A 25,078-nucleotide genomic window follows, 5' to 3' on the forward strand; every position below is an offset into this window, starting at 1 on the left:
TTGATGCTAGGGATGGGGGGATCTATTGTTGCCGGCTGCAGGGGATCTATTTTACTTTTATTATTTTCATTAACAAATTCCATACAAATGACTCGGCACCATGAATGATACTTGGTTCTTCACTCTCTAAAAAGGGGTGGTGCTGGGAGGTGGGTAGTAGGTGGAAGCCAGGGGGCATTGCTCAGAGGCAGGTAGGGGGCGGAGACAAGGAGGGGGGATCAATAATCAATATTTTACCATAGATCCTCCACATGAAACATCAACATACTTGTGCTTTATTATTATTATTATTATTACAAAGACACATCCAGCATAATAATGATTTCGGTGGATATTGTTCAGCGTTTCTCATGCTCCAGTTATTGTCTCATAAAGCCCAGACCATGCACCAGCAAAACGTCTGAGGGCCACACCGGGCCCCTGTGAAAGAGGAAGTGATCAGGATCCAGCTGTGCTTTCTCTATATACCAGGAGTGTCAAACTGGCGGCCCTCCAGCTGTTGCGAAACTACAAGTCCCATCATGCCTCTGCCTTTGGGAATCATACTTGTAACTGTCCATCTTGCAATGCCTCATGGGACTTGTAGTTTGGCAACAGCTGGAGGGCCGTCAGTTTGACACCCGTGCTATACACGGTGTCACTGGACCGCCCCTCTGATCAGGGAGGAGCTATCACGTTTCATCTTCTAGAGATGCCTGGAACTGCTTAGAAATCAGCAAAAAAAAAAAAGAAGCGGGTACAAAAATGTTATCTTTCCCCTTCCCCTTCCTCTTCCTTTTCTTCTTCCCCTTCCTTTTCCTCTTCCCCTTCCTCTTCCCCTTCCACTTCCTTTTCCTCTTCCCCTTCCACTTCCCCATCCTCTTCCCCTTCCTCTTCCACTTCCTTTTCCTCTTCCCCTTCCTCTTCCCCTTCCTCTTCCCCTTCCTCTTCCCCATCCTCTTCCCCATCCTTTTCCTCTTCCCCTTCCTCTTCCACTTCCTTTTCCTCTTCCCCTTCCTCTTCCCCTTCCTCTTCCCCTTCCTCTTCCCCATCCTTTTCCTCTTCCCCTTCCACTTCCTTTTCCTCTTCCCCGTCCCCTTCCCCGTCCCCTTCCTCTTCCCCGTCCTCTTCCAGAGTCGCCATCCAGGGCCCGGCAGTGCAAATCTCTGCTTTACAGCCATCTTCAGACACATCCAGGATCCCCCTCCGGTAGTGCATGATCCTCCAACTGGCTTCCTATTGGCTAGACAAAGTCACATGGAGCTGTGGGGCCTTCTGTATTCATATACCTGTGCACATGCTGGCTGACACTTTGCTAAAGGCGTGTTCTCTATATTTTGGGATTTATTGTTTTCTTGCATTGCCAGTGACATAGAAGGGGGTCAGGGTGAGCGGATGACACAGAAGGGGGTCAGGGTGAGCGGGTGACACAGAAGGGGGTCAGGGTGAGCGGGTGACACAGAAGGGGGTCAGGGTGAGCGGGTGACACAGAAGGGGGACAGGGTGAGCGGGTGACACAGAAGGGGGTCAGGGTGAGCGGGTGACACAGAAGGGGGTCAGGGTGAGCGGGTGACACAGAAGGGGGTCAGGGTGAGCGGGTGACACAGAAGGGGGTCAGGGTGAGCCGGTGACACAGAAGGGGGTCAGGGTGAGCGGGTGACACAGAAGGGGGTCAGGGTGAGCCGGTGACATAGAAGGGGGTCAGAGTGAGCGGGTGAGGGGAGGCCGGTATAGTGGAAGGAATGAGAACCGAAGGGGAAGCAATGGGGCCCCTACCCTGGCCCTTTGTGCTTCTACTAGGAAGTTCCCTCCAATGGTGAGTGTCCAATCAGGACTCAGCCGGTGACACCCATTGTGCGTCCGTCACCTTCAGTACCAGTAATGAGTATAAATTCCATCCGGGGGGGGGGCATTGTGCGTTCCAAACAGTTTTGGTGCAATCGATGTGTAACAGTCCGTCATTGGAAGACCTTAAATGTCTTTGTGCTTTGCAAGGAAGACATCGAACGTTTATTCCATCCCCTCCTCCGCGCTCTCCCAGCCAACGACTCCATCCGTAGATCCGCAGTCCATATATAACTCCGCCCTCTATTGCTGCGGACCCAATCACATTTATTGCCTAATCTCCGGGCGCCGGCCGCCTACGTCTCAGCAAACTCAGTCCATCAGGCCGCAGGGTGAAATGCTGCTTGCTGGAGAAGAACAAAGTCACATTTATGTTATTGCAAAACATAAAAATAATAAATAGATCCTAAATAATAATAATAATATTAAATAGATCCTAAATGATAATAATAATAATAAATAGATCCTAAATAATAATAATAATAAATAGATCCTAAATAATAATAATAATAAATAGATCCTAAATAATAATAATAATAAATAGATCCTAAATAATATTAATAATAAATAGATCCTAAATAATAATAATAATAAATAGATCCTAAATAATAATAATAATAAATAGATCCTAAATAATAATAATAATAATAATATTTAATAATAACATAAAGATTCTAAATAATAATATTAAATAGATAAATAATAATAATTGTAATAATCATTATTATTTGTATTATTATTATTATTTAGACCCTTAATTATAATAATAGTAATTAAATTTAGATCCTGAATTATAATAATAAAAAATAATATATAGACCCTGAATAATAATAATAAATATATAGACCCTGAATAATAATAATAAATATATAGATCCTGAATAACTACAATAATAAATAATATATTGATTACGAATAATAATAACAATATATAGATCCTAAATAATAATAAATATACAGATCCTGAATAATATTATTATTATTAACAAGATCAATACAAATAATAATAATAATAATAATAATAATAATAAATAGATCCTTAATAATAATAATAATAATAATAATATACAATAATAATAAATAATATATAGATATTTAAAGCTCCCAGGATCAGGGCCCTCCTATCCCTCTTGTATTGATCTGTATTGTTGCTGTATTGTCTCCCGTTATATTGTAAAGCGCTGAGCAAACTCTTGGCGCCATAAATCCTGTATAATAATAATAATAATTTAATAATAATAAAAAATAATATATAGATCCTGAATAATTACAATAATAATAAATAAATAGATCTGAGCCTACCCCACCTCCATCTAAGAACTGTACTTGATTATCCCCCGCAGTTATCACTTTTTGTATCACCTCCCCCTTCCTTTAGATTGTAAGCTCCCAGGATCAGCCCCTCCTATCCCTCTTTTATTGAACTGTATTGTTGCTGTATTGTCTCCCTTATATTGTAAAGTGCTGAGCAAACTGTATCCTGTATAATAATAATATTATTATTTTTATTAACAACAGCAATACTACTACTAATAATAATAAATAAATCTTTAATAATAATATACAATAATAATAATAATAATATAGAGATTCTGAATAATATTATTATTATTACAACTACTACTACTAACAATAATAATAATAATAATAATAATAAAAAAAATAAATAATAATAAATAGATTCTTAATAATATAGATCATAAATAATAATGATAATAATAATAACAATAATAATAACCATAATAATAAATATTTTACATAGATTCTGAATAATAATAATAATCATCATCATTTGCTTACAGTACAGATGTCCTAAGTAATAATTAGTTCTTATTAGGATGAAATTAAATCGTATCTGAGAACCACAAACTGCAAACACTATTTAAGTCATTTTTAATATTAAAAGCGAACCCCCCCCCCCCCATCCACCCCCCAATCCATCCACGTCTCCATGCTTTATATTGCTGAAAAATCACTTAAAAAAAAAAAAAACCCTAGCTTTTCTGGCTGCGGCCATCTTGAGTAAGGGCAGATGATTCATGTAGCATTTACTTCCTGGAATCCATCTGCCCTTAGCTCTGCCATGCAGGCAGAAGGTGTGCTTAGCTGAGATAGCCCCTCCTCCCATGAAGACGCCTGGGATGTATGACATCATTTTGGCCTTGGCCAGAAACCAGGAAGTAACTAAAAGAGTCAGGAAGGTCTTTTCCAGGTTTCTTATGCGTAGGGCAGCCCCATTAACATGAACGGGGGGGGGCCTACATGTGACATGCGTGTGATTTAGCGGATCACATAGATCTCACATGCGTACTCCCAGGCGCGAGCACATTCCCGGCTGGACCAATCGGCCATTTGTTTCTTCCGGGACACATATATGGCAGCAGATTGTTCGATTTGGTCGCCATCATCAGACAATCCTTTCTATCCCGCATGGATGGGGACCCCCCCAGCAGACCCGCACCCCTCCCCCCCCCCCAGGAATGTGGAGCTATTCTAGAATTTGGGAATGTTTGGGACACAAAAGAGTCAGAAAACTCGTCCCGGCACAAAGCTCTCCTTATTCGGCCTTTTGTCCGCGGCGATGGCAGGTAACGGGGGCGGCCGATGTCAAACGCCGCGCTTTTCAGGAAAGTGCTCCAGATTGGCGTCTTCGGTGAGAAAAGGATTAATCCGAGAATGAAACCCCCCAGGCTGCCTCCCCCACCCCTGCCGCTGGCCCTGAGAGCCGCCATTGTCCGCAGAGTCCCCCGCTTCTAATTTATGGAAATCTATTTGTGTCTCCGAATTCCTCCGAATGGCCAACAAACTGAAAGGAGCCGGCCGGGGGCCACAGAGCCACAAGGATGACACGGCTTCAGCAACAGGATGGATGAGCAACACTGAGAGTTCTCACTGCACCAAAAATCACCATGGTCAGACAAAATACATTGGAGTCAGTTGGAAGGGGATATGAAGGGAGTGGGAAGGGGATATAAAGGGGGTATGAAGGGGGTATGATGGGGACATGAAGGAGGTATGATGAGGATATGAAGGGGGTATGATGGGGACATGAAGGAGGTATGATGAGGATATGAAGGGGGTATGATGGGGATATGAAGAGGAAATGAAGGGGCTATGATGGGGATATGAAGTGGGTATGATGGGGACATGAAGAGAACATGAAGGGGGTATGATGGGGACATGAAGAAAACATGAGGGGGGAATGATGGGGACATGAAGGAGATATAAAGGAGGTATGATGGGAACATCAAGGAGGTATGATGAGGATATGAAGGGGGTATGATGGGAATATGAAGGGGGGCATGATGGGGACATGAAGAGGGTATGAAGAGGATATGAAGGGGGTATGATGGGGACATGAAGGGGGCATGATGGGGACATGAAGAAGGTATGAAGGGGGCAAGAAGGAGGTATGATGGGGATATGAAGAGGACATGAAGGGGCTATGATGGGGCTATGAAGGGGGTATGATGGGGATATGATGGAGTAATGAAGAGGACATGAAGGGGGCATGATGGGGACATGAAGGGGGTATGATAGGGATATGATGGGGACATAAAGGGGGTATGATGGAGATATGAAGGAGGTATGATGGGTACATGAAGGGGGTATGATGGGGACATGAAGTGGGTATGATGGGGATATGAAGGGGACATGAAGGGGGTATGAAGAGGACATGAAGGGGATATGAATGGGACATGAAGGGGGTATGATGGGGACATGAAGGGGACATGAAGGGGGTATGATAGGGATATGATGGGGACATAAAGGGGGTATGATGGGGGTATGATGGAGATATGAAGGAGGTATGATGGGTACATGAAGGGGGTATGATGGGGATATGAAGTGGGTATGATGGGGATATGAAGAGGACATGAAGGGGATATGATGAGGATATGAATGGGACATGAAGGGGGTATGATGGGGACATGAATGGGACATGAAGAGGATATGAAGCGGGCATGATGGGGACATGAAGAGGATATGAAGCGGGCATGATGGGGGCATGAAGGGAGTATGAATAGGGTTTGGCGGTGCAGAGGGTGCAGGGGGTTCTCAGTGTCTCTTGGGGTTGTCAGTGTCTCTCGGGGTTCTCGGTGTCTCTCGGGGTTCTCAGTGTCTCTCGGGGTTCTCAGTGTCTCTCGGGGTTCTCAGTGTCTCTCGGTGTCTCTCGGGGTTCTCAGTGTCTCTCGGTGTTCTCAGTGTCTCTCGGGGTTCTCAGTGTCTCTCGGTGTTCTCAGTGTCTCTCGGGGTTCTCAGTGTCTCTCGGTGTTCTCAGTGTCTCTCGGGGGTCACAGAACCTTTCTTGCTTATATTTTTACATTTCCTTTTTTACTTAACAATTATTATTATTAACAACAAAACAACAACCTTCCACATCGGGGGTCCCGGGGATGAGGAGCGGGGGCAGTGACAAGGCTGTGCTGATCAGAAGAGGGGGGTGTGAGGGGGGTATCAGAGGTGGTGTAATGGTGAGTGTTAGGGTTGGTGTTAGGATTAGGTTAGTGTTGGGGTTGGTGTTGGGGTTAGTGTTAGGGTTAGTGTTGGGGTTGGTGTTAGGGTTAGTGTTAGGGTTGGTGTTCGGGTTGGGGTTAGTGTTAGGGTTGGTGTTAGTGTTGGGGTTGGTGTTAGGGTTGGTGTTAGTGTTGGGGTTGGTGTTAGGGTTAGTGTTACGGTTGGTGTTAGGGTTAGTGTTAGGGTTGGGGTTAGGGTTGGTGTTAGTGTTAGGGTTGGTGTTAGTGTTGGGGTTGGTGTTAGGGTTAGTGTTAGGGTTGGTGTTCGTGTTAGGGTTGGGGTTAGTGTTAGGGTTGGGGTTAATGTTAGGGTTGGTGTTAGTGTTGGGGTTGGTGTTAGTGTTAGGGTTGGGGTTAGTGTTAGGGTTGGTGTTAGGGTTGGTGTTACTATTGGGGTTACTGTTGGGGTTGGTGTTAGTGTTGGGGTTGGTGTTAGTGTTGGGGTTACTGTTGGGGTTGGTGTTAGTGTTGGGGTTACTGTTGGGGTTGGTGTTAGTGTTGGGGTTGATGTTAGGTTAGTGTCTCTGGACTAACATGCGATCCGTATTGGAATAGATTTAGGCAGACGGACTGCGTTTTTACCTCCCCGGACCTCCCACGCATTTCCGCCATCTTCCAGAGAGGTGGTGAGATGTTGCGTGTGGCGTTACCTGGCGGGTGCGTAGGGCGGTGGGCGTGGTTTTCTGCAGTGTGAGGGCGGTGCGGCCCGGCACAACATCCAGCACGGCACAGGGACACGACACCACGACACACCGCACTGTCACAACACGGCCACATGCAACGCACAACACACATGGTGCCGCTGACTGACCTGGGGAGCTGGAGGCCGGACTCACCGTCAGCAGAACCTCCTGGTTGTCGGCCAGCGCCTGCTTGGCCAGGTACCGCTCCCGCTTCACCTGGATCTCCACCGAGTCGGGGATGTCCGGGACCATCCAATCAATACAGCGCAGACTGAAGAACACCACGTGCTGGGGGAGGGGGGACATGGACAGACGTCAGGACAATGTGGACAATCAGACTGACATACAGGGGCACGCCTCCCCTTCCAATTGTACAACACCGAGGGCGCCCACACACCATACAATCCCGGTTTACAGATCACAGCCCAGATGTTTGCTATATCTAATCTCAGATTATTAACCGGATTTTTGGGCACTCACCTCAAAGGCGATGATGAACCCCAACCGAACGGCCAGGAGCTTCCAGTAGAAGAGGGAGTATCTACCGTCCTCATCCCGGAACGCCTTGTACCTGCACCATACAGAGAGATCAGGTGAACTCTGACCCCGGGGTGTCCCCGATTCCCACAAACGTATGGGGTACATACAGCAGACATGCCAGTCTATACAGATACGGCCCCAATTATTGGTGAGGGAACAGAAATAGGAACAACGGGTTACCAAAATATCCGTTTATATTGGAGGCCCCATGGACCCCCTGTAGGGAAATTCCTTCATGGGGACACATACAGCCATGCAATCCAGACAGAGGTTCCAATCCGATCTGAGGCTCTCCGACATACAATGGAGGCCCTTGGCGGGAGTTGGATATATTCTATTCCATGTCCTGGGATGGATGATGATCTTGGCTGTTCCCATGGAGGGAAATTCCGATGACATGACCTGTTGGCAGTGGTGTATCTAGGTTTTGTGCTGCCCTAGGCAACACAGAAATCGGGGGCGTCCCAACCTTCCCCCCGAAGAAAGCCTGACACCGACCAACAACCCCCCCAAAGAGAGAGCCTGACACCAACCAACAACCCCCCAAAGAGAGCCTGACACCGACCAACCCCCACAAAGGAGAGAGCCTGACACCAACCAACAACCCCCCAAAGGAGAGAGCCTGACACCAACCAACAACCCCCCAAAGGAGAGAGCCTGACACCGACCAACAACCCCCCAAAGGAGAGAGCCTGACACTGACCAACAACCCCCCAAAGGAGAGAGCCTGACACCGACCAACACCCCCCAAAGGAGAGAGCCTGACACTGACCAACAACCCCCCAAAGGAGAGAGCCTGAAACCGACCAACACCCACCAAAGGAGAGAGCCTGACACTGACCAACAACCCCCCAAAGGAGAGAGCCTGAAACCGACCAACACCCCCCAAAGGAGAGAGCCTGACACCGACCAACAACCCCCCAAAGAGGGAGCCTGACACTGACCAACAACCCCCCAAAGGAGAGAGCCTGACACTGACCAACAACCCCCCAAAGGAGGGAGCCTGACACCAACACCACCACCCCCCCCAACCCTGGAGAGGGCATAACACCAACCAGCAACCCAACCCCCCCAAAGGACCAAAGGAGAGAGCCTGACACCAACACCCCCCCAACCCTGGAGAGGGCATAACACCAACCAGCAACCCCCCCCCCAAAGGAGAGAGCCTGACACTGACCAACACCCCCCACCAACCGCAAAGAGAGCACAACACCAACCAACAACCCACCCAAAGGAGAGAGCCTGACACTGACCAACACCCCCCCCCCCAACCCTGGAGAGGGCATAACACCAACCAGCAACCCACCCCCCAAAGGAGAGAGCCTGACACCAACCAACACCCCCCTGGCCAAGAAAGCCTTCCACTACCACCACCTCCCCATACACCCGCCGCCACCCCCCTCCCAGGCAAGAGAGAGAAAGAAACTTCACAGCTCCGGACATTCCCGGGAATGAGAGTCGGGCTCTGCATACATCAAGCAGCCTGCATGCTCTCTTGGCTCCCACCTGGTCCCCATGCGATGTGTGTTCCTTCTTCCAGGGGGCAGCGCTGCCCCCCTGAAAAATGCCACCCTAGGCAAATGCCTTGTGGTAAATACGCCCCTGCCTGGTGGGGGTACTTGAGGAGTCAAGAAGCTCATCTTGAATCGTTCGGTCCAGGATGATCCATTGCCGCACGGCCACTCATCCCCAGAGATGTACCTACCCGCCAATGGCGTGTCCTCTATACACATGCATGGACATACGGCACCTCTCACCTGCACAGGGTGTGGTTGGAGGACACGTAGCTGTGCGGGGAGTAGGACAGCGTGAAGTTCAGGTAACCCTCCAAGTTGCTGTCGTATTCGTATTGGTAGAGAAGACGCGGTAGGAAGTCGGAGGTGAAGGCAATGAGGAAAGCCTGGAATAAGCAAGAGACACGGCGGCTCAGACTTCGCCTCGTCCATCTTCCTAACACTTACATAGGGGGGCGCTATAAACCTATCATGCCTATATGGGGGCTGCCAAAGGATGTTTACTTCTGTCCATCCAGTCCTGTGATTGAACAGCCCTACTACCCAGTACTGTCTGGCAGGCAGGAGGCCTGATTTTTCTCCACTGTAGTTCAGTAATACTTACAGGTCTTGTCCCTCCCCCAGCCTTTGATTGGACAGCGAAAGGAGCAACAGAAGATCGATGAGCTCATCTCTCTGTCACTCTGCACTCTCCTCCATTCAGCATTTGACTTTTTTTTGCTGCCTCTTCCAGTCTAAATACTGAACTACTACTATGTTAATAAACTATAACAGCCAAACCCGAATATGAAGACTTTTGGTCAGGGGCAGACTGACCATTTGGAAACTCGGGCACTGCGCGCGGGCCCGGGATCAGTAGGAGGCCCCCTGAGATGCCCCTGGTACCTTTTTCATAGGCTTTTTTGAGTTTGGGCAAGGACACAGGGGCCCCATGATCCCCTATTGCCCGGGGGCCCCATGAGTTGTCAGTCCGCCCCTGCTTCTGGTTATCAATGGTAAATATATTGACAGGTCTGGCCTAGAAGAGGGGCAGAGAAGGGCAGAGGAACATGGCTCCAAACAAGAGTTTTCCTCACTCACATTGACAATGACGGAGAGTTGGGCCAGAGCTTCCAGGATATGGAACCAGACTCCGATATGTTGAGCCCGCTCCGCCACGGGGCGCCGATATTCGCAGACAAACTTCTGGGCGTCCAGGCGAATTTCCACCCAGTTATTGAGCAGAGCGAAAAGTGGAGCCAGTGGGAACGCGGCCACGAAGATGGTGATGAAACCAAACTGGATGACTAAGAGAAGAGACAGGTCAGGGCGGTATAGACGGCCTACAATGACCCCCTCCCCCCCTTTACAGGGTCTCATCTCTATCTCTTCCCTGCCCTAAGATCTCCATACATAACAATTATATTTATGTGCATTTATTGGTTTATATTTAATCTCTGTTAGTTGATTGTCTTCTCCTCGTAAAATAATAGAGATGGGGTGTAGGCTAGGAGGAAGTGTTGGTGAAATTCAATATTTGGGGAGGTGTTCCTCCTGGTCAATCTGCAGCATGATTTCTGAACCTTGACATGGGAGGATCAGTATCTTGTGTGGGAATATGAAGCGTTGATAACTCATCCATGGAGCAGCCAACAGACACGTCCTAGTGTGTAGGATACATCTCAAGTGGATTTGCTCTTTGGCCATGTCTTTGTTGGGTCCATTTATTCCATCTAGAACTCTCTGGAGGTATAGATAGCTGACTTTTACCCCAGCAGGTCACTCACCCATCTCCAGGTACTCCTCGAAGAGCCCCTCACACTCAATGAGTTCATAATCATCCTCCCATCGCTGGGGTTCCTCGGAGATCTGCGTCCCGCGGACCTTGGCCAGCTGCCGCCTCTGCCGCCATGACTTCAACTTTCTGCCAGAGGAAGCAGCAGGTGATACACTGGACAGATCTCTCATTGAGTATCAACCACATACTTTACTTATTCAATATTATATCTATTCAAATGTACATATTCCAGTCCTAGAACTTCCTGATGCGGCACACATGCACCCCAACACATGAAGTCCCAGCTCCTTCAAGGAGAGACGTACAGTGCTTGGCACCACTGCTGATGTCTGAGATGATATCCACGGGTCAAAACATCCTCTACTGCAGGAATCTCCAAACCTTCGAAACAAAGGGCCAGTTTACTGTCCTTCAGACTAGGGGGGCAGTACCTTGGCTACTGGGAGTAGAAAAGGTCCTGACATCAGTGGGAATAGACAATGCCCCATCTTTAGTGTCAGTGGGAGAAATAGCGCCCCAACTTTGGTGTCAGTGGGAGGAATTGTGCCCTATCATTGCTGTCATTGGAAGGTTATTGTGACCCATCATTACTGTCATTGGGACCATTCGTTGATGTCATTGGGAGGAATTGTATCCCATCGTTGATGTCATTGGGAGGAATCGTGCCCTATTATTGCTGTCATTGGGGCCCATCATTGATGTCTTTGGGAGGAATTGTATCCCATTGTTGATGTCATTGGGAGGAATCGTGCCCTATCATTGGAGCCATTGGGCCCGATCATTGGTGTAATTGGGAGGTTATTGTGACCCATCATTACTGTCATTGGGCCCCTTAATTGATGTCATTGGGAGAAATTGCATCCCATCGTTGATGTCATTGGGAGGAATTGTTCCCTATCATTGGAGTCATTGGGCCTGATCATTGGTGTAATTGGGACATATTGTGCCTTTTCATTAGTGTCAGTAGGGGGAATTATGTCCCATTGTTGGTATCAGTGGATGAAATAGTACCCCAAGGGCTTGATGAAAGCAAGCAAAGGGCTGCATCTGGCCCCTGGGCCAAAGTTTAGAGACCACTGCTCTACTGTAGAATGAGGGTCAGAAGGCTGGACACCAGCTCATGTTATGGATCAGGGGCAGTTCTGTCTCCTAACTTTTTGCCAATTTCTCAAAGCATTCTTGAAATTGCCTTTTTGAGTCCCTCATTGATGGTCCTTATGATTTCTTTCATAAAACCATGACTTATTTATTTTCAGGGTTCATGAAGATCTTCCATAAATGTCCATCTTCAAAGACTTGAAGATACTATTGGAGGAGTTGGCATAGGAGGTCTGCAGATACAGGGAGCCCATATGTCAACCTAAAATCTTGGCTTTGGTGCATTTCTGTCTTGTTGACATATTTTGTACGCTAGAATGCCCTATGTGAAAGATCTCAAACCCCTTGTTCTTGATTCTGGAAGATGGAGCTTCATCTCCATTGCCAAACGTCAGCTACTCAAACATGCCACTCAACTCAAATTGTATACAACATAGTTGCTTGGTCCTGACATGGACCATCCCCACCACTTGTACCTTCATTCCCCATCTCCATGACCACCAAAACTGATCCATTTTCATCACTTTCAAGCAATTTATGGCCCAATATCTTTAAAAAGGGAGCTTGAGGTTCCAATGGTTAGGTGACCTCCAATCAGATATGTCACTTTTACATTATTGTACATTAGTTGTCTTCTTTTATCACTTACGGGATCAGAAACTCCTGGATATTGCTGACAATCTGCTTGCCGACCATTATAATGAAGAGTTGTTGGGCCAGTTCTATGAGGCAACCTCCTGGACCGCACTGTAGGGGGATGTAGAAGAGAAATAACAAAGAGAGCAATTGATACAGTACTTGTACAAGATTTAAATTCCCCCCATGTGAGGAGAAATGATGTTTGACTAACAGATGACCAGATGGTCTTACATACATTACAGGATTGGACTCTCGTAGCATTCTGAATACCTGCTAAAAGCAGTTTGAGGATGATAGATAAAGTTTAAACTCCAGTTTTGTTAAGTTAAAAGAAATGATCCTAGTATAGTATTCATGCACTTCCATCCTTGTGGTAACAGTTTGGTGAAGACCCTTTTCTGTTCCAGTATGACTGTACCCCGTAAAAAACACCAACTCCATAAAGACATGGTGTGAACAATTTGGTGTGGAGGAGCTTGAGTGTCCTGCACAGAGCCCTGACCTTAACCCTACTGAACACCTTTGTGATGACTTGGAACCTCAATTTCAAGACAGGTCTTCTCAACAAACATTGGGACCTGACCTCAACCCTACTGAAACACCTTTGGGATGACTTAGAACCTTGATTTTGAGATAGGTCTTTTCATCCAACAGCAGTACCTGACCTCAACCCTACTAAACACCTTGTCCATGAAGACATGGTGTGACCATTTTTGGTGTGGTGTCATGCACAGTGCCCTGATTTCAACTCTACTGGTCCCCTTTGGGTTGGCTTGGAACTTCAGTTTTGAGATAGGTCTTCTCATCCAACATCAGTACCTGGCTTCAACCCTACTGAACACCTTTGGTATGACTTGGAACCTCAATTTTGAGACAGGTCTTCTCATCCAACATCAGTACCTGGACTCAACCTTACTGAACACCTTTGGGATGACTTGGAACCTCAATTTTGAGACAGGTCTTTTCATCCAACATCAGTACCTGGACTCAACCCTACTGAATGTCTTTGTGATGACTTGGAACCTCAATTTCAAGACAGGTCTTCTCATCCAACATCAGTACCTGGCCACAACCCTACTGAACACCTTTGTGATGACTTGGAACCTCAATTTCAAGACAGGTCTTCTCATCAAACATTGGGACCTGACCTCAACCCTACTGAAACTCCTTTGGGATGACTTAGAACCTTGAGTTTGAGATAGGTCTTTTCATCCAACAGCAGTACCTGACCTCAACCCTACTAAACACCTTGTCCATGAAGACATGGTGTGACCATTTTGGTGTGGTGTCATGCACAGAGCCCTGATCTCAACTCTACTGGTCACCTTTGGGTTGGCTTGGAACTTCAGTTTTGAGATAGGTCTTCTCATCCAACATCAGTACCTGGACTCAACCCTACTGAACACCTTTGGGATGACTTGGAACCTCAGTTTTGAGAAAGGTCTTCTCATCCAACATCAGTACCTGGCCACAACCCTACTGAACGTCTTTGGGATGACTTGGAACCTCAATTTTGAGACAGTTCTTCTTATCCAACATCAGTACCTGGCCACAACCCTACTGAACATCTTTGGGATGACTTGGAACCTCAATTTTGAGACAGTTCTTCTCATCCAATATCAGTACCTGGCCACAACCCTACTGAACGTCTTTGGGATGACTTAGAACCTCAATTTTGAGACAGTTCATCTTATCCAATATCAGTACCTGGCCACAACCCTACTGAACGTCTTTGGGATGAATTGGAACCTCAATTTTGAGACAGTTCTTCTCATCCAATATCAGTACCTGGCCACAACCCTACTGAACGTCTTTGGGATGACTTGGAACCTCAATTTTGAGACAGTTCTTCTCATCCAATATCAGTACCTGGCCACAACCCTACTGAACACCTCTGGGATGAAGGTGATGCAAGCTGATGACGAGCCAGGTCTTTCTATCCAACAGCAGTAACCAACAAAAGAAATTCCCACAGGCACCCTCCAAAATTCTGTGGAAAGTCTTCCCAGAAGAGTAGAGAATGTAACAGAGGGGTGGTGGTGGGGCAACCTCATATTGGCCATGATTTTGCAATGGGATGTACAACAAGCTCATATAGGTGTGATGGCGAGGTGTGAATTTCTAGGAGTTATTATAATTGATAATAGTTCCCTCTGCAACATTTATAGCAAGCACAGCTTGATAAATAAAGCCCATAGGGGTCCAAATTGTTCCAACTCCCGTCATTGAGATGCTCAAGTGCCCATTGTAATGTTGCCCAAACCTGTCTTCCGTTTTGTTATGTTAAAGAAACTAAGTTTCCATTAGACAGCGTCTGTTCTTCCTGAAACAAAATGATGTTTGGCTGCACCAAAGGAACACAATCATCCCGTGTGAGTGCACACCCTGCGGGAGTTTCATGAAAAGCTTAAAATACATCAGATATGACGTATGTCTTCATATTTGCTACAATATATGTATTACGTATACTCACATCCTCGTTCCTCATACCCAGGAGTTTGCCGTACTGACCAGGATATCCCACAAATCTGCAAGGCAGAAACGCACAGTCATCAAAGGTCCCATTTGGTGGTTTCCAGGATTGGACCATTGGCTGTATTTCTGTAACCGGGGCATTGTGAACGGCCAATAGATACCGAAGATGTCTCCTCACCTGCCTTTGAAGAAAGCCACATAAAATGGTGACGAGTAGAAGTTCACAAACTGGAAGATGAAAACCTTAAAGGTGAAAGCATCCTCGTGTAAAGATTGGGTGCGATGCATCTCTGTGATAGGGAGGAGATAGGGGTTATCAAAGAGCACCTGTCTATCATAAGAGGTCCTGTCTAAGCTGTCTGTACAGGGGGCTCTAAGGACACCTCATTTGTCTACTATTCCCCCCATCCCAGAGACAGTACCCAAGCCCACACCATTCTAATTATTTGCAGAAAGATGGGAACTACATATGAGATCAACTATCTTTGAGACAAGTTTCTACAGGGAGACTCTGGATCACATAGGCAGGTTTATGTGCAGTACCGAGCATTGCAGACAGTCCCTTTACTGCCCCTCCAAACACCTCCTCCCAAGGTCAATGACCAGAGCCACGGGGATGAGGAAAGTATTACACAATACCACTTACCACGCAGTACCCACCTCATTGTGTCCTCACCATGCTCTACCCACCTCATTGTGTCCTCACCATGCTCTACCCACCTCATTGTGTCCTCACCATTCTCTACCCACCTCATTGTGTCCTCACCATGCTTTACCCACCTCATTGTGTCCTCTCCATGCTCTACCCACCTCATTGTGTCCTCACCATGCTTTACCCACCTCATTGTGTCCTCACCATGCACTACCCACCTCATTGTGTTCTCACCATGAACTACGCACCTCCTTGTGTCCTCACCATGCTCTACCCACCTCATTGTGTCCTCACCATGCTTTACCCACCTCATTGTGTCCTCTCCATGCTCTACCCACCTCAGTGTGTCCTCACCATGCTCTACCCACCTCATTGTGTCCTCACTATGCTCTACCCACCTCATTGTGTCCTCACCATGCACTACCCACCTCATTGTGTTCTCACCACGCTCTACCCACCTCACTGTGTTCTCACCACGCTCTACCCACCTCATTGTGTCCTCACCATGCTCTACCCACCTCGTTGTGTTCTCACCATGCCTTACCCACCTCATTGTGTCCTCACCATGCTCTACCCACCTCGTTGTGTCCTCACCATGCTCTACCCACCTCGTTGTGTCCTCACCATGCTCTACCCACCTCATTGTGTTCTCACCATGCTCTACCCACCTCGTTGTGTTCTCACCATGCTCTACCCACCTCATTGTGTCCTCACCATGCTCTACCCACCTCATTGTGTCCTCACCATGCTCTACCCACCTCATTGTGTCCTCACCATGCTCTACCCACCTCATTGTGTTCTCACCATGCTCTACCCACCTCATTGTGTTCTCACCATGCTCTACCCACCTCATTGTGTTCTCACCACGCTCTACCCACCTCATTGTATTATCACCATGCACTACCCACCTCATTGTGTCCTCAACATGCTCTACCCACCTCATTGTGTTCTCACCATGCACTACCCACCTCATTGTGTTCTCACCATGCACTACCCACCTCATTGTGTTTTCACCATGCACTACCCACCTCATTGTGTTCTCACCACGCTCTACCCACCTCATTGTATTATCATCATGCACTACCCACCTCATTGTGTCCTCAACATGCTCTATCCACCTCATTGTATTATCACCATGCACTACCCACCTCATTGTGTCCTCAACATGCACTACCCACCTCATTGTGTTCTCACCACGCTCTACCCACCTCATTGTATTATCATCATGCACTACCCACCTCATTGTGTCCTCACCATGCTCTATCCACCTCATTGTATTATCACCATGCACTACCCACCTCATTGTGTCCTCAACATGCTCTACCCACCTCATTGTGTTTTCACCATGCACTACCCACCTCATTGTGTTCTCACCATGCTCTATCCACCTCATTGTATTATCACCATGCACTACCCACCTCATTGTGTTCTCACCATGCTCTATCCACCTCATTGTATTATCACCATGCACTACCCACCTCATTGTGTTCTCACCATGCTCTATCCACCTCATTGTATTATCACCATGCACTACCCACCTCATTGTGTCCTCAACATGCTCTACCCACCTCATTGTGTTTTCACCATGCACTACCCACCTCATTGTGTTCTCACCATGCTCTATCCACCTCATTGTATTATCACCATGCACTACCCACCTCATTGTGTCCTCAACATGCTCTACCCACCTCATTGTATTATCACCATGCACTACCCACCTCATTGTGTCCTCAACATGCACTACCCACCTCATTGTATTATCACCATGCACTACCCACCTCATTGTGTTCTCGCCATGCACTACCCACCTCATTGTGTTCTCACCATGCACTACCCACCTCATTGTGCTCTCACCATGCTCTACCCACCTCATTGTATTATCACCATGCACTACCCACCTCATTGTATTATCACCATGCACTACCCACCTCATTGTGTTCTCGCCATGCACTACCCACCTCATTGTGTTCTCGCCATGCTCTACCCACCTCATTGTATTATCAGCATGCTCTACCCACCTCATTGTGACAAGTTTTTACAGGGAGACTCATTGGATCACATAGGCAGGTTTATGTACAGTACGGAGCATTGCAGACAATCCCTTTACTGCACCTCCAAACACCTCCTCCCAAGGTCAATAACCAGAGCCACGGGGATGAGGAAAGTATTACATAATACCACTAACCATGCAGTACCCACCTCATTGTGTCCTCACCATGCTCTACCCACCGCATTGTGTCCTCACCATGCCCTACCCACCTCATTGTGTCCTCACCATGCCCTACCCACCTCATTGTGTTCTCACCATGCCCTACCCACCTCATTGTGTTCTCACCATGCCCTACCCACCTCATTGTGTCCTCACCATGCTCTACCCACCTCATTGTGTCCTCACCATGCACTACCCACCTCATTGTGTTCTCACCATGCACTACCCACTTCATTGTATTATCACCATGCACTACCCACCTCATTGTATTATCACCATGCACTACCCACCTCATTGTGTTCTCACCACCCACTACCCACCTCATTGTATTATCACCATGCACTACCCACCTCATTGTGTTCTCGCCATGCACTACTCACCCCATCGGGTTAGTTTTTCGGCCAGTGAGGTGTAGACTTGACTCATCAGCAAGATGAGAACTAGGTTGACCATAGTGCTGCTGATATTGGCAATGTTACCAGCCTATGATTCAAAACACAGAAAAACTTGAAGACTATGACTGAGGAGATACGTTTTACTGCCAATTATTAAACGTGATTTAAATCTTCCATTTCAATGAGCCAATGTACACTGGCATAGGAGGTGGGTGTCTAATAATGACATAGTCAGCCATAACTTATTTATATCATTTTCTGGCACTTGACATCTTTATGTGAATATGAGGGTCTCAAATTGTGTCCATATCATTTATACAAAGTTTTGTGAAAAATACATTGTCTTTCTGCACAAACAAGCGCACACTGCGCTCAACCGCATTCCAAACTGGTGCAATGTTATGTCTGGCCACTAGAGGAGGTAGTCAGCAGAAACGTTGTACGCCACTACTGTACATGTTTCAGCTGATCACCTTGTCTGCCCTCCAGCGCCTGGCTCTGGGAATTATCCTGAGTGTCATCAAAGGATATTAAAGGCTGTTTTGCCCAATTAAGGCTAGAAAACTGGTGTCCCTTTTAATTCAGTTCCAGTCTGCAATATAGTCTACCGGGCTTTTGTCTTACCTGTGTCATGAGAATGCTGTTCCCTGTGTGATACATCATCATGCTGACGATCCCACGGTACATAATAACCGACACCAAGAAGATCATCACTACGCACAGCTGCAGAGAGAAGAGTCACACTGGTGTCAGTGGCACCATCGTTGGTGTCAGTGGGAGGAATAGTACCCCATCATTGGTGGCAGTGGGAGGAATAGTGCCCCATCATTGGTATCAGTGGGAGGAATAGTGCCCCATCATTGGTGTCAGTGGGAGGAATAGTGCCCCATCATTGGTGTCAGTGGGAGGAATAGTGCCCCATCATTGGTATCAGTGGGAGGAATAGTGCCCCATCATTGGTGTCAGTGGGAGGAATAGTGCCCCATCATTGGTGTCAGTGGGAGGAATAGTGCCCCATCATTGGTATCAGTGGGAGGAATAGTGCCCCATCATTGGTGTCAGTGGGAGGAATAGTGCCCCATCGTTGGTGTCAGAGGGAGGAATAGTGTCCCATCATTGGTGTCAGTGGGAGGAATAGTGTCCCATCATTGGTGTCAGTGGGAGGAATAGTGCCCCATCATTGGTGTCAGTGGGAGGAATAGTGCCCCATCATTGGTATCAGTGGGAGGAATAGTGCCCCATCATTGGTGTCAGTGGGAGGAATAGTGCCCCATCATTGGTGTCAGTGGGAGGAATAGTGCCCCATCATTGGTATCAGTGGGAGGAATAGTGCCCCATCATTGGTGTCAGTGGGAGGAATAGTGCCCCATCGTTGGTGTCAGAGGGAGGAATAGTGTCCCATCATTGGTGTCAGTGGGAGGAATAGTGTCCCATCATTGGTGTCAGTGGGAGGAATAGTGTCCCATCATTGGTGTCAGTGGGAGGAATAGTGCTCCATCATTGGTGTCAGTGGGAGGAATAGTGCCCCTTTGTTGGTGTCAGCGGGAGGAATAGTACCCCATCGTTGTTGTCAGTGGGAGGATTAGTACCCCATCATTGGTGTCAGTGGGAAGAATAGTGCCCCATCATTGGTGTCAGTGGGAGGAATAGTGCCCCATCATTGGTGTCAGTGGGAGGAATAGTGCCCCATCATTGGTGTCAGTGGGAGGAATAGTGCCCCAGTCTCTTTGGTAATGCCCCAATTACATTGTTTAGGTTAGTTCATCCAACATTTATTGCACCCTTACATTACTCACCCAAAAACAAATTTTGAAGCTAATAGTAACTGAGAAAACCCTAGGGCCTCACCATGATCACAATCACCATGGATCCAGTGAGGATTCGGGAGAGACGATCTTTATCTGGAAAGTACGGTTCCTTCACCCCTGTGACCGGGTTCTGCTCCATCTGTGGAGCCGTCGCTGCAAATTCTGGCCTTGGGGGTTCCTGGACATACATAGGTGGAAAGGTCAGGACAGTCACATTCGTATCACGACAAGAAGAAACCCCCTATATATAAAAATCTGGAGAAATCTAGAGCATTTGTATCCTCAAGAGCAGGGGTCTCCAAACTTCCTAAACAAAGGGCCAGTTTTTGGTCCTTTAGACTTTAGGAGGGTCGGACTGTGGCCATTGGAAGAAGAAAAGGTCCTGACATCAACGGGAATAAACCATGCCCCATTGTTGGTGTCAGTGAGAGGAATAGTGCCTCATCATTGGTGTCAGTGGGAGGAATAGTGCCCCATTGTTGGTGTCAGTGAGAGGAATAGTGCCTCATCATTGGTATCAGTGGTAGGAATAGTGCCCCATCATTGGCGTCAGTGGGAGGAATAGTGCCCCATCATTGGTGTCAGTGGGAGGAATAGTGCCCCATCATTGGCGTCAGTGGGAGGAATAGTGCCCCATCATTGGCGTCAGTGGGAGGAATAGTGCCCCATCATTGGTATCAGTGGGAGGAATAGTGCCCCATCATTGGTGTCAGTGGTAGGAATAGTGCCCCATCATTGGTGTCAGTGGGAGGAATAGTGCCCCATCATGGGTGTCAGTGGGAGGAATAGTGCCCCATCATTGGCGTCAGTGGGAGGAATAGTGCCCCATCATTGGCGTCAGTGGGAGGAATAGTGCCCCATCATTGGCGTCAGTGGGAGGAATAGTGCCCCATCATTGGCGTCAGTGGGAGGAATAGTGCCCCATCATTGGTATCAGTGGGAGGAATAGTGCCCCATCATTGGTGTCAGTGGTAGGAATAGTGCCCCATCATTGGTGTCAGTGGGAGGAATAGTACCCTATCATGGGTGTCAGTGGGAGGAATAGTGCTCCATCATTGGTGTCAGTGGGAGGAATAGTGCCCCATCATTGGTGTCAGTGGGAGGAATAGTGCCCCATCATTGGTGTCATTGGGATGAATAGTGCCCCATCATTGGTGTCAGTGGGAGGAATAGTGCCCCATCATTGGTGTCAGTGGGAGGAATAGTGCCCCATCATTGGTGTCAGTGGGAGGAATAGTGCCCCATCATTGGTGTCAGTGGGAGGAATAGTGCCCCATCATTGGTGTCAGTGGGAGGAATAGTGCCCCATCATTGGTGTCAGTGGGAGAAATGGTGCCCCATCATTGGTGTCAGTGGGAGGAATAGTGCCCCATCATTGGTATCAGTGGGAGGAATAGTGCCCCAAGGGCTGGATAAAAGCAAGCAAAGGGCCACATCTGACCCTGGTCTGCAGTTTGGAGACCACTGCTGAAGAGGGCCCCAGTGAGGCAGCCGAGCATTTTATGTCAGTGGATCCAGAAGGCTCTGGATGGATTACATATCTCACATCACCTAAGAACACTTTAAGAACCTGAATTTGTTGCCTTACAAATGGTGGCTTGGGCTGGACAGCTGCCAAGGATCACACACTGCTTACACAGCCATGACTAGTGTGAAGGTTGTTATTTTGACCCATTTGAGGTCATCCATGAAATCATCATATTTATGGGGCATTTACCTCATCCTCCTGAAAGTCCATGCAGTCCCAGTGATGGGCCAAGGTTGCATTCTTCCTCTTCCAGTACTCCAGGAAAGTGACTGCCCAGAAGGACATGAAGACGCTGAAGAAGACTGTTCCTGGGTGGTCAAACAGATACCCAACCTAGAAAATGCAACTTGGGGTGAGCAGGGATCTCCCATGGACAGCAAATCACAAGGGACTCCATTCCACCCACCTTTGCCATGGGGCAGATCTCAGAGATGTACCAGGTCTTACAGGTGTCACACAGGGGGCACATCAGGAACTCATTCCCACTGTCACAGACTTGCTGCCTGCAGGGTGGAAAAAAGAAATGTTAGTTACCTTTTCGCCTTTTCAGCATCTCAGAATCATACAAGACTTGGCAGGGCCCTCACACTCACGCGGCTGTATTACTCCCCATAGTCAGAAGGCCGGACACGAAGACGCAGGTTCCAACCACAGCGGCTGGGAGTAGCCAGGCAGTGTAGAATCCTGGAGAGGAAATCAGGATCCTATTAAATGATACTGGCTTTGACTCCATTAGATCTGCTTCTTCTGGTGCCACCATCATTAAAGGTCAAAGATGTACGCTAAAAGGTTTCATTTACACTCAAACTGTGTCTATGGTCAGTTCAAAAACAGATTTCTGCATGTTACGTACCCAGCCAAGCAAAGTATATAGCCACCTTTTCCCCAAAATACTCCCGTATGTGGTCCAGCGGCTGATATTTGTACCACTGTGACCAACACGCCCAGTACAGGTAGAGGATCTGACGAGGGTTCAGGCCCTCCGGGGCCACCTCATACTCCGGCATTTCACAGGGCCCCTGAGACAAACACAAAACAGGCAAAATCTATTGTACACTGCAGTCTCCAACCATTATCATATCACTTACCTTTGCCAAGTCTTGGCCATTCTTATCCACCCACCACTAGGACCCACCACAATATTATTATTATTGTACCACCAATGTAAGGGACATTCTTCCCACTGACCCCCAATGTAAGGGACATTCTTCCCACTGACCCCCAATGTAAGGGACATTCTTCCCACTGACCCCCAATGTAAGGGACATTCTTCCCACTGACCCCCAATGTTAGGGACATTCTTCCCACTGACCCCCAATGTAAGGGACATTCTTCCCACTGACCCCCAATGTAAGGGACATTCTTCCCACTGATCCCCAATGTAAGGGACATTCTTCCCACTAACCACCAATGTAAGGGACATTCTTCCCACTGACCCCCAATGTAAGGGACATTCTTCCCACTGACCCCCCAATGTAAGGGACATTCTTCCACTGACCCCCAATGTAAGGGACATTCTTCCCACTAACCCCCCAATGTAAGAGACATTCTTCCCACTGATCCCCAATGTAAGAGACATTCTTCCCACTGACCCCCCCCCCAATGTAAGGGACATTCTTCCCACTGACCCCCCCCCCAATGTAAGGGACATTCTTCCCACTGACCCCCAATGTAAGGGACATTCTTCCCACTGACCCCCAATGTAAGAGACATTCTTCCCACTGACCCCCAATGTAAGGGACATTCTTCCCACTGACCCCCCAATGTAAGGGACATTCTTCTCACTGACCCCCCCCCCAATGTAAGGGACATTCTTCCCACTGACCCCCCCCCCAATGTAAGGGACATTCTTCCCACTGACCCCCAATGTAAGGGACGTTCTTCCCACTGACCCCCAGTGTAAGGGACATTCCTCCCACTGACCCCCAATGTAAGGGACATTCTTCCCACTGACCCCCAATGTAAGGGACATTCTTCCCACTGACCCCCCAATGTAAGGGACATTCTTCCCACTGATCACCAATGTAAGGGACATTCTTCCCACTGACCCCCAGTGTAAGGGACATTCCTCCCACTGACCCCCAATGTAAGGGACATTCTTCCCACTGACCCCCCAATGTAAGGGACATTCTTCCCACTGATCAGCAATGTAAGGGGCATTCTTCCCACTGACCTCCAATGTAAGGGACATTCTTCCCACTGACCCCCCAATGTAAGGGACATTCTTCCCACTGACCCCCAGTGTAAGGGGCATTCTTCCCACTGACCCCCAATGTAAGGGACATTCTTCCCACTGACCCCCAATGTAAGGGGCATTCTTCCCACCGACCCCCAATGTAAGGGACCATCCTCCCACTGATCCCCAATGTAAGGGACATTCTTCCCACTGACCTCCAATGTAAGGGACATTCTTCCCACTGACCCCCAATGTAAGGGACATTCTTCCCACTGATCACCAATGTAAGGGACATTCTTCCACACTGACCCCCAATGTAAGGGACATTCTTCCCACTGACCACCAATGTAAGGGACATTCTTCCCACTGACCCCCAATGTAAGGGACATTCTTCCCACTGACCCCCCAATGTAAGGGACATTCTTCCCACTGATCACCAATGTAAGGGACATTCTTCCCACTGACCCCCAATGTAAGGGACATTCTTCCCACTGACCCCCCAATGTAAGGGACATTCTTCCCACTGACCCCCAATGTAAGGGACATTCTTCCCACTGATCACCAATGTAAGGGACATTCTTCCCACTGACCCCCCAATGTAAGGGACATTCTTCCCACTGACCCCCCAATGTAAGGGACATTCTTCCCACTGACCCCCAATGTAAGGGACATTCTTCCCACTGACCACCAATGTAAGGGACATTCTTCCCACTGATCACCAATGTAAGGGACATTCTTCCCACTGACCACCAATGTAAGGGACATTCTTCCCACTGACCCCCCAATGTAAGGGACATTCTTCCCACTGACCCCCCAATGTAAGGGACATTCTTCCCACTGACCCCCCCATTGTAAGGGACATTCTTCCCGCTAACCCCCCCAATGTAAGGGACATTCTTCCCACCGATCCCCAATGTAAGGGACATTCTTCCCACTGACCCCCCAATGTAAGGGACATTCTTCCCACTGATCACCAATGTAAGGGACATTCTTCCCACTGACCCCCAATGTAAGGGACATCCACCCACCACTAGGACCCACCACAATATTATTCCCCTACTTGGGTGAAGATACTTCCAAGTGATCACAATCTCTACATATTGTCACTATCACAAGTTAGGATCAATCCAATCAGATCTCTTGTAAATATTTGGCTATTTGTATCAAATTTGAAGGTTTTATTAGAATTTTCCTGCTGATTCTTGGATCCTCTCATGTTCTTCTTAAGTCATTGGAGTCCAAGTACA

The 25,078-nt window shown here is 47.7% G+C and overlaps 1 protein-coding gene across 3 annotated transcripts in view; it reads right to left on the bottom strand.

Moving 5' to 3' along the window:
* Positions 1 to 252: 252 nt before the first annotated feature.
* The window catches only part of LOC149432420 (anoctamin-7-like), a 35,870-nt gene continuing 11,044 nt past the window's right edge, over positions 253 to 25,078 (bottom strand). Inside the window, exons 9-24 of one of the 3 annotated variants that reach the window (XM_089665218.1) lie at positions 22,509 to 22,674; positions 22,249 to 22,339; positions 22,062 to 22,158; positions 21,845 to 21,988; positions 20,168 to 20,305; positions 18,944 to 19,042; positions 18,305 to 18,407; positions 15,242 to 15,353; positions 15,062 to 15,116; positions 12,599 to 12,696; positions 10,841 to 10,977; positions 10,155 to 10,360; positions 9,318 to 9,460; positions 7,501 to 7,591; positions 7,149 to 7,308; positions 253 to 2,171 (exon numbers count right to left, since the gene is read on the bottom strand). In XM_089665218.1, coding sequence (XP_089521344.1) covers positions 2,137 to 2,171; positions 7,149 to 7,308; positions 7,501 to 7,591; positions 9,318 to 9,460; positions 10,155 to 10,360; positions 10,841 to 10,977; positions 12,599 to 12,696; positions 15,062 to 15,116; positions 15,242 to 15,353; positions 18,305 to 18,407; positions 18,944 to 19,042; positions 20,168 to 20,305; positions 21,845 to 21,988; positions 22,062 to 22,158; positions 22,249 to 22,339; positions 22,509 to 22,674 — 1,875 coding nt within the window. In that variant the 3' untranslated portion in view covers positions 253 to 2,136. The remainder of the gene's footprint in view (positions 2,172 to 7,148; positions 7,309 to 7,500; positions 7,592 to 9,317; positions 9,461 to 10,154; positions 10,361 to 10,840; positions 10,978 to 12,598; positions 12,697 to 15,061; positions 15,117 to 15,241; positions 15,354 to 18,304; positions 18,408 to 18,943; positions 19,043 to 20,167; positions 20,306 to 21,844; positions 21,989 to 22,061; positions 22,159 to 22,248; positions 22,340 to 22,508; positions 22,675 to 25,078) is intronic. The other 2 variants (XM_089665219.1, XM_089665220.1) reach the window with 2 other exon arrangements.

This window comes from Staurois parvus, unplaced genomic scaffold (assembly GCF_062004578.1).
Source record: "Staurois parvus isolate SC_StPar_1 unplaced genomic scaffold, SC_StPar_1.0 ptg002147l, whole genome shotgun sequence".
Taxonomy (NCBI): domain Eukaryota; kingdom Metazoa; phylum Chordata; class Amphibia; order Anura; family Ranidae; genus Staurois; species Staurois parvus.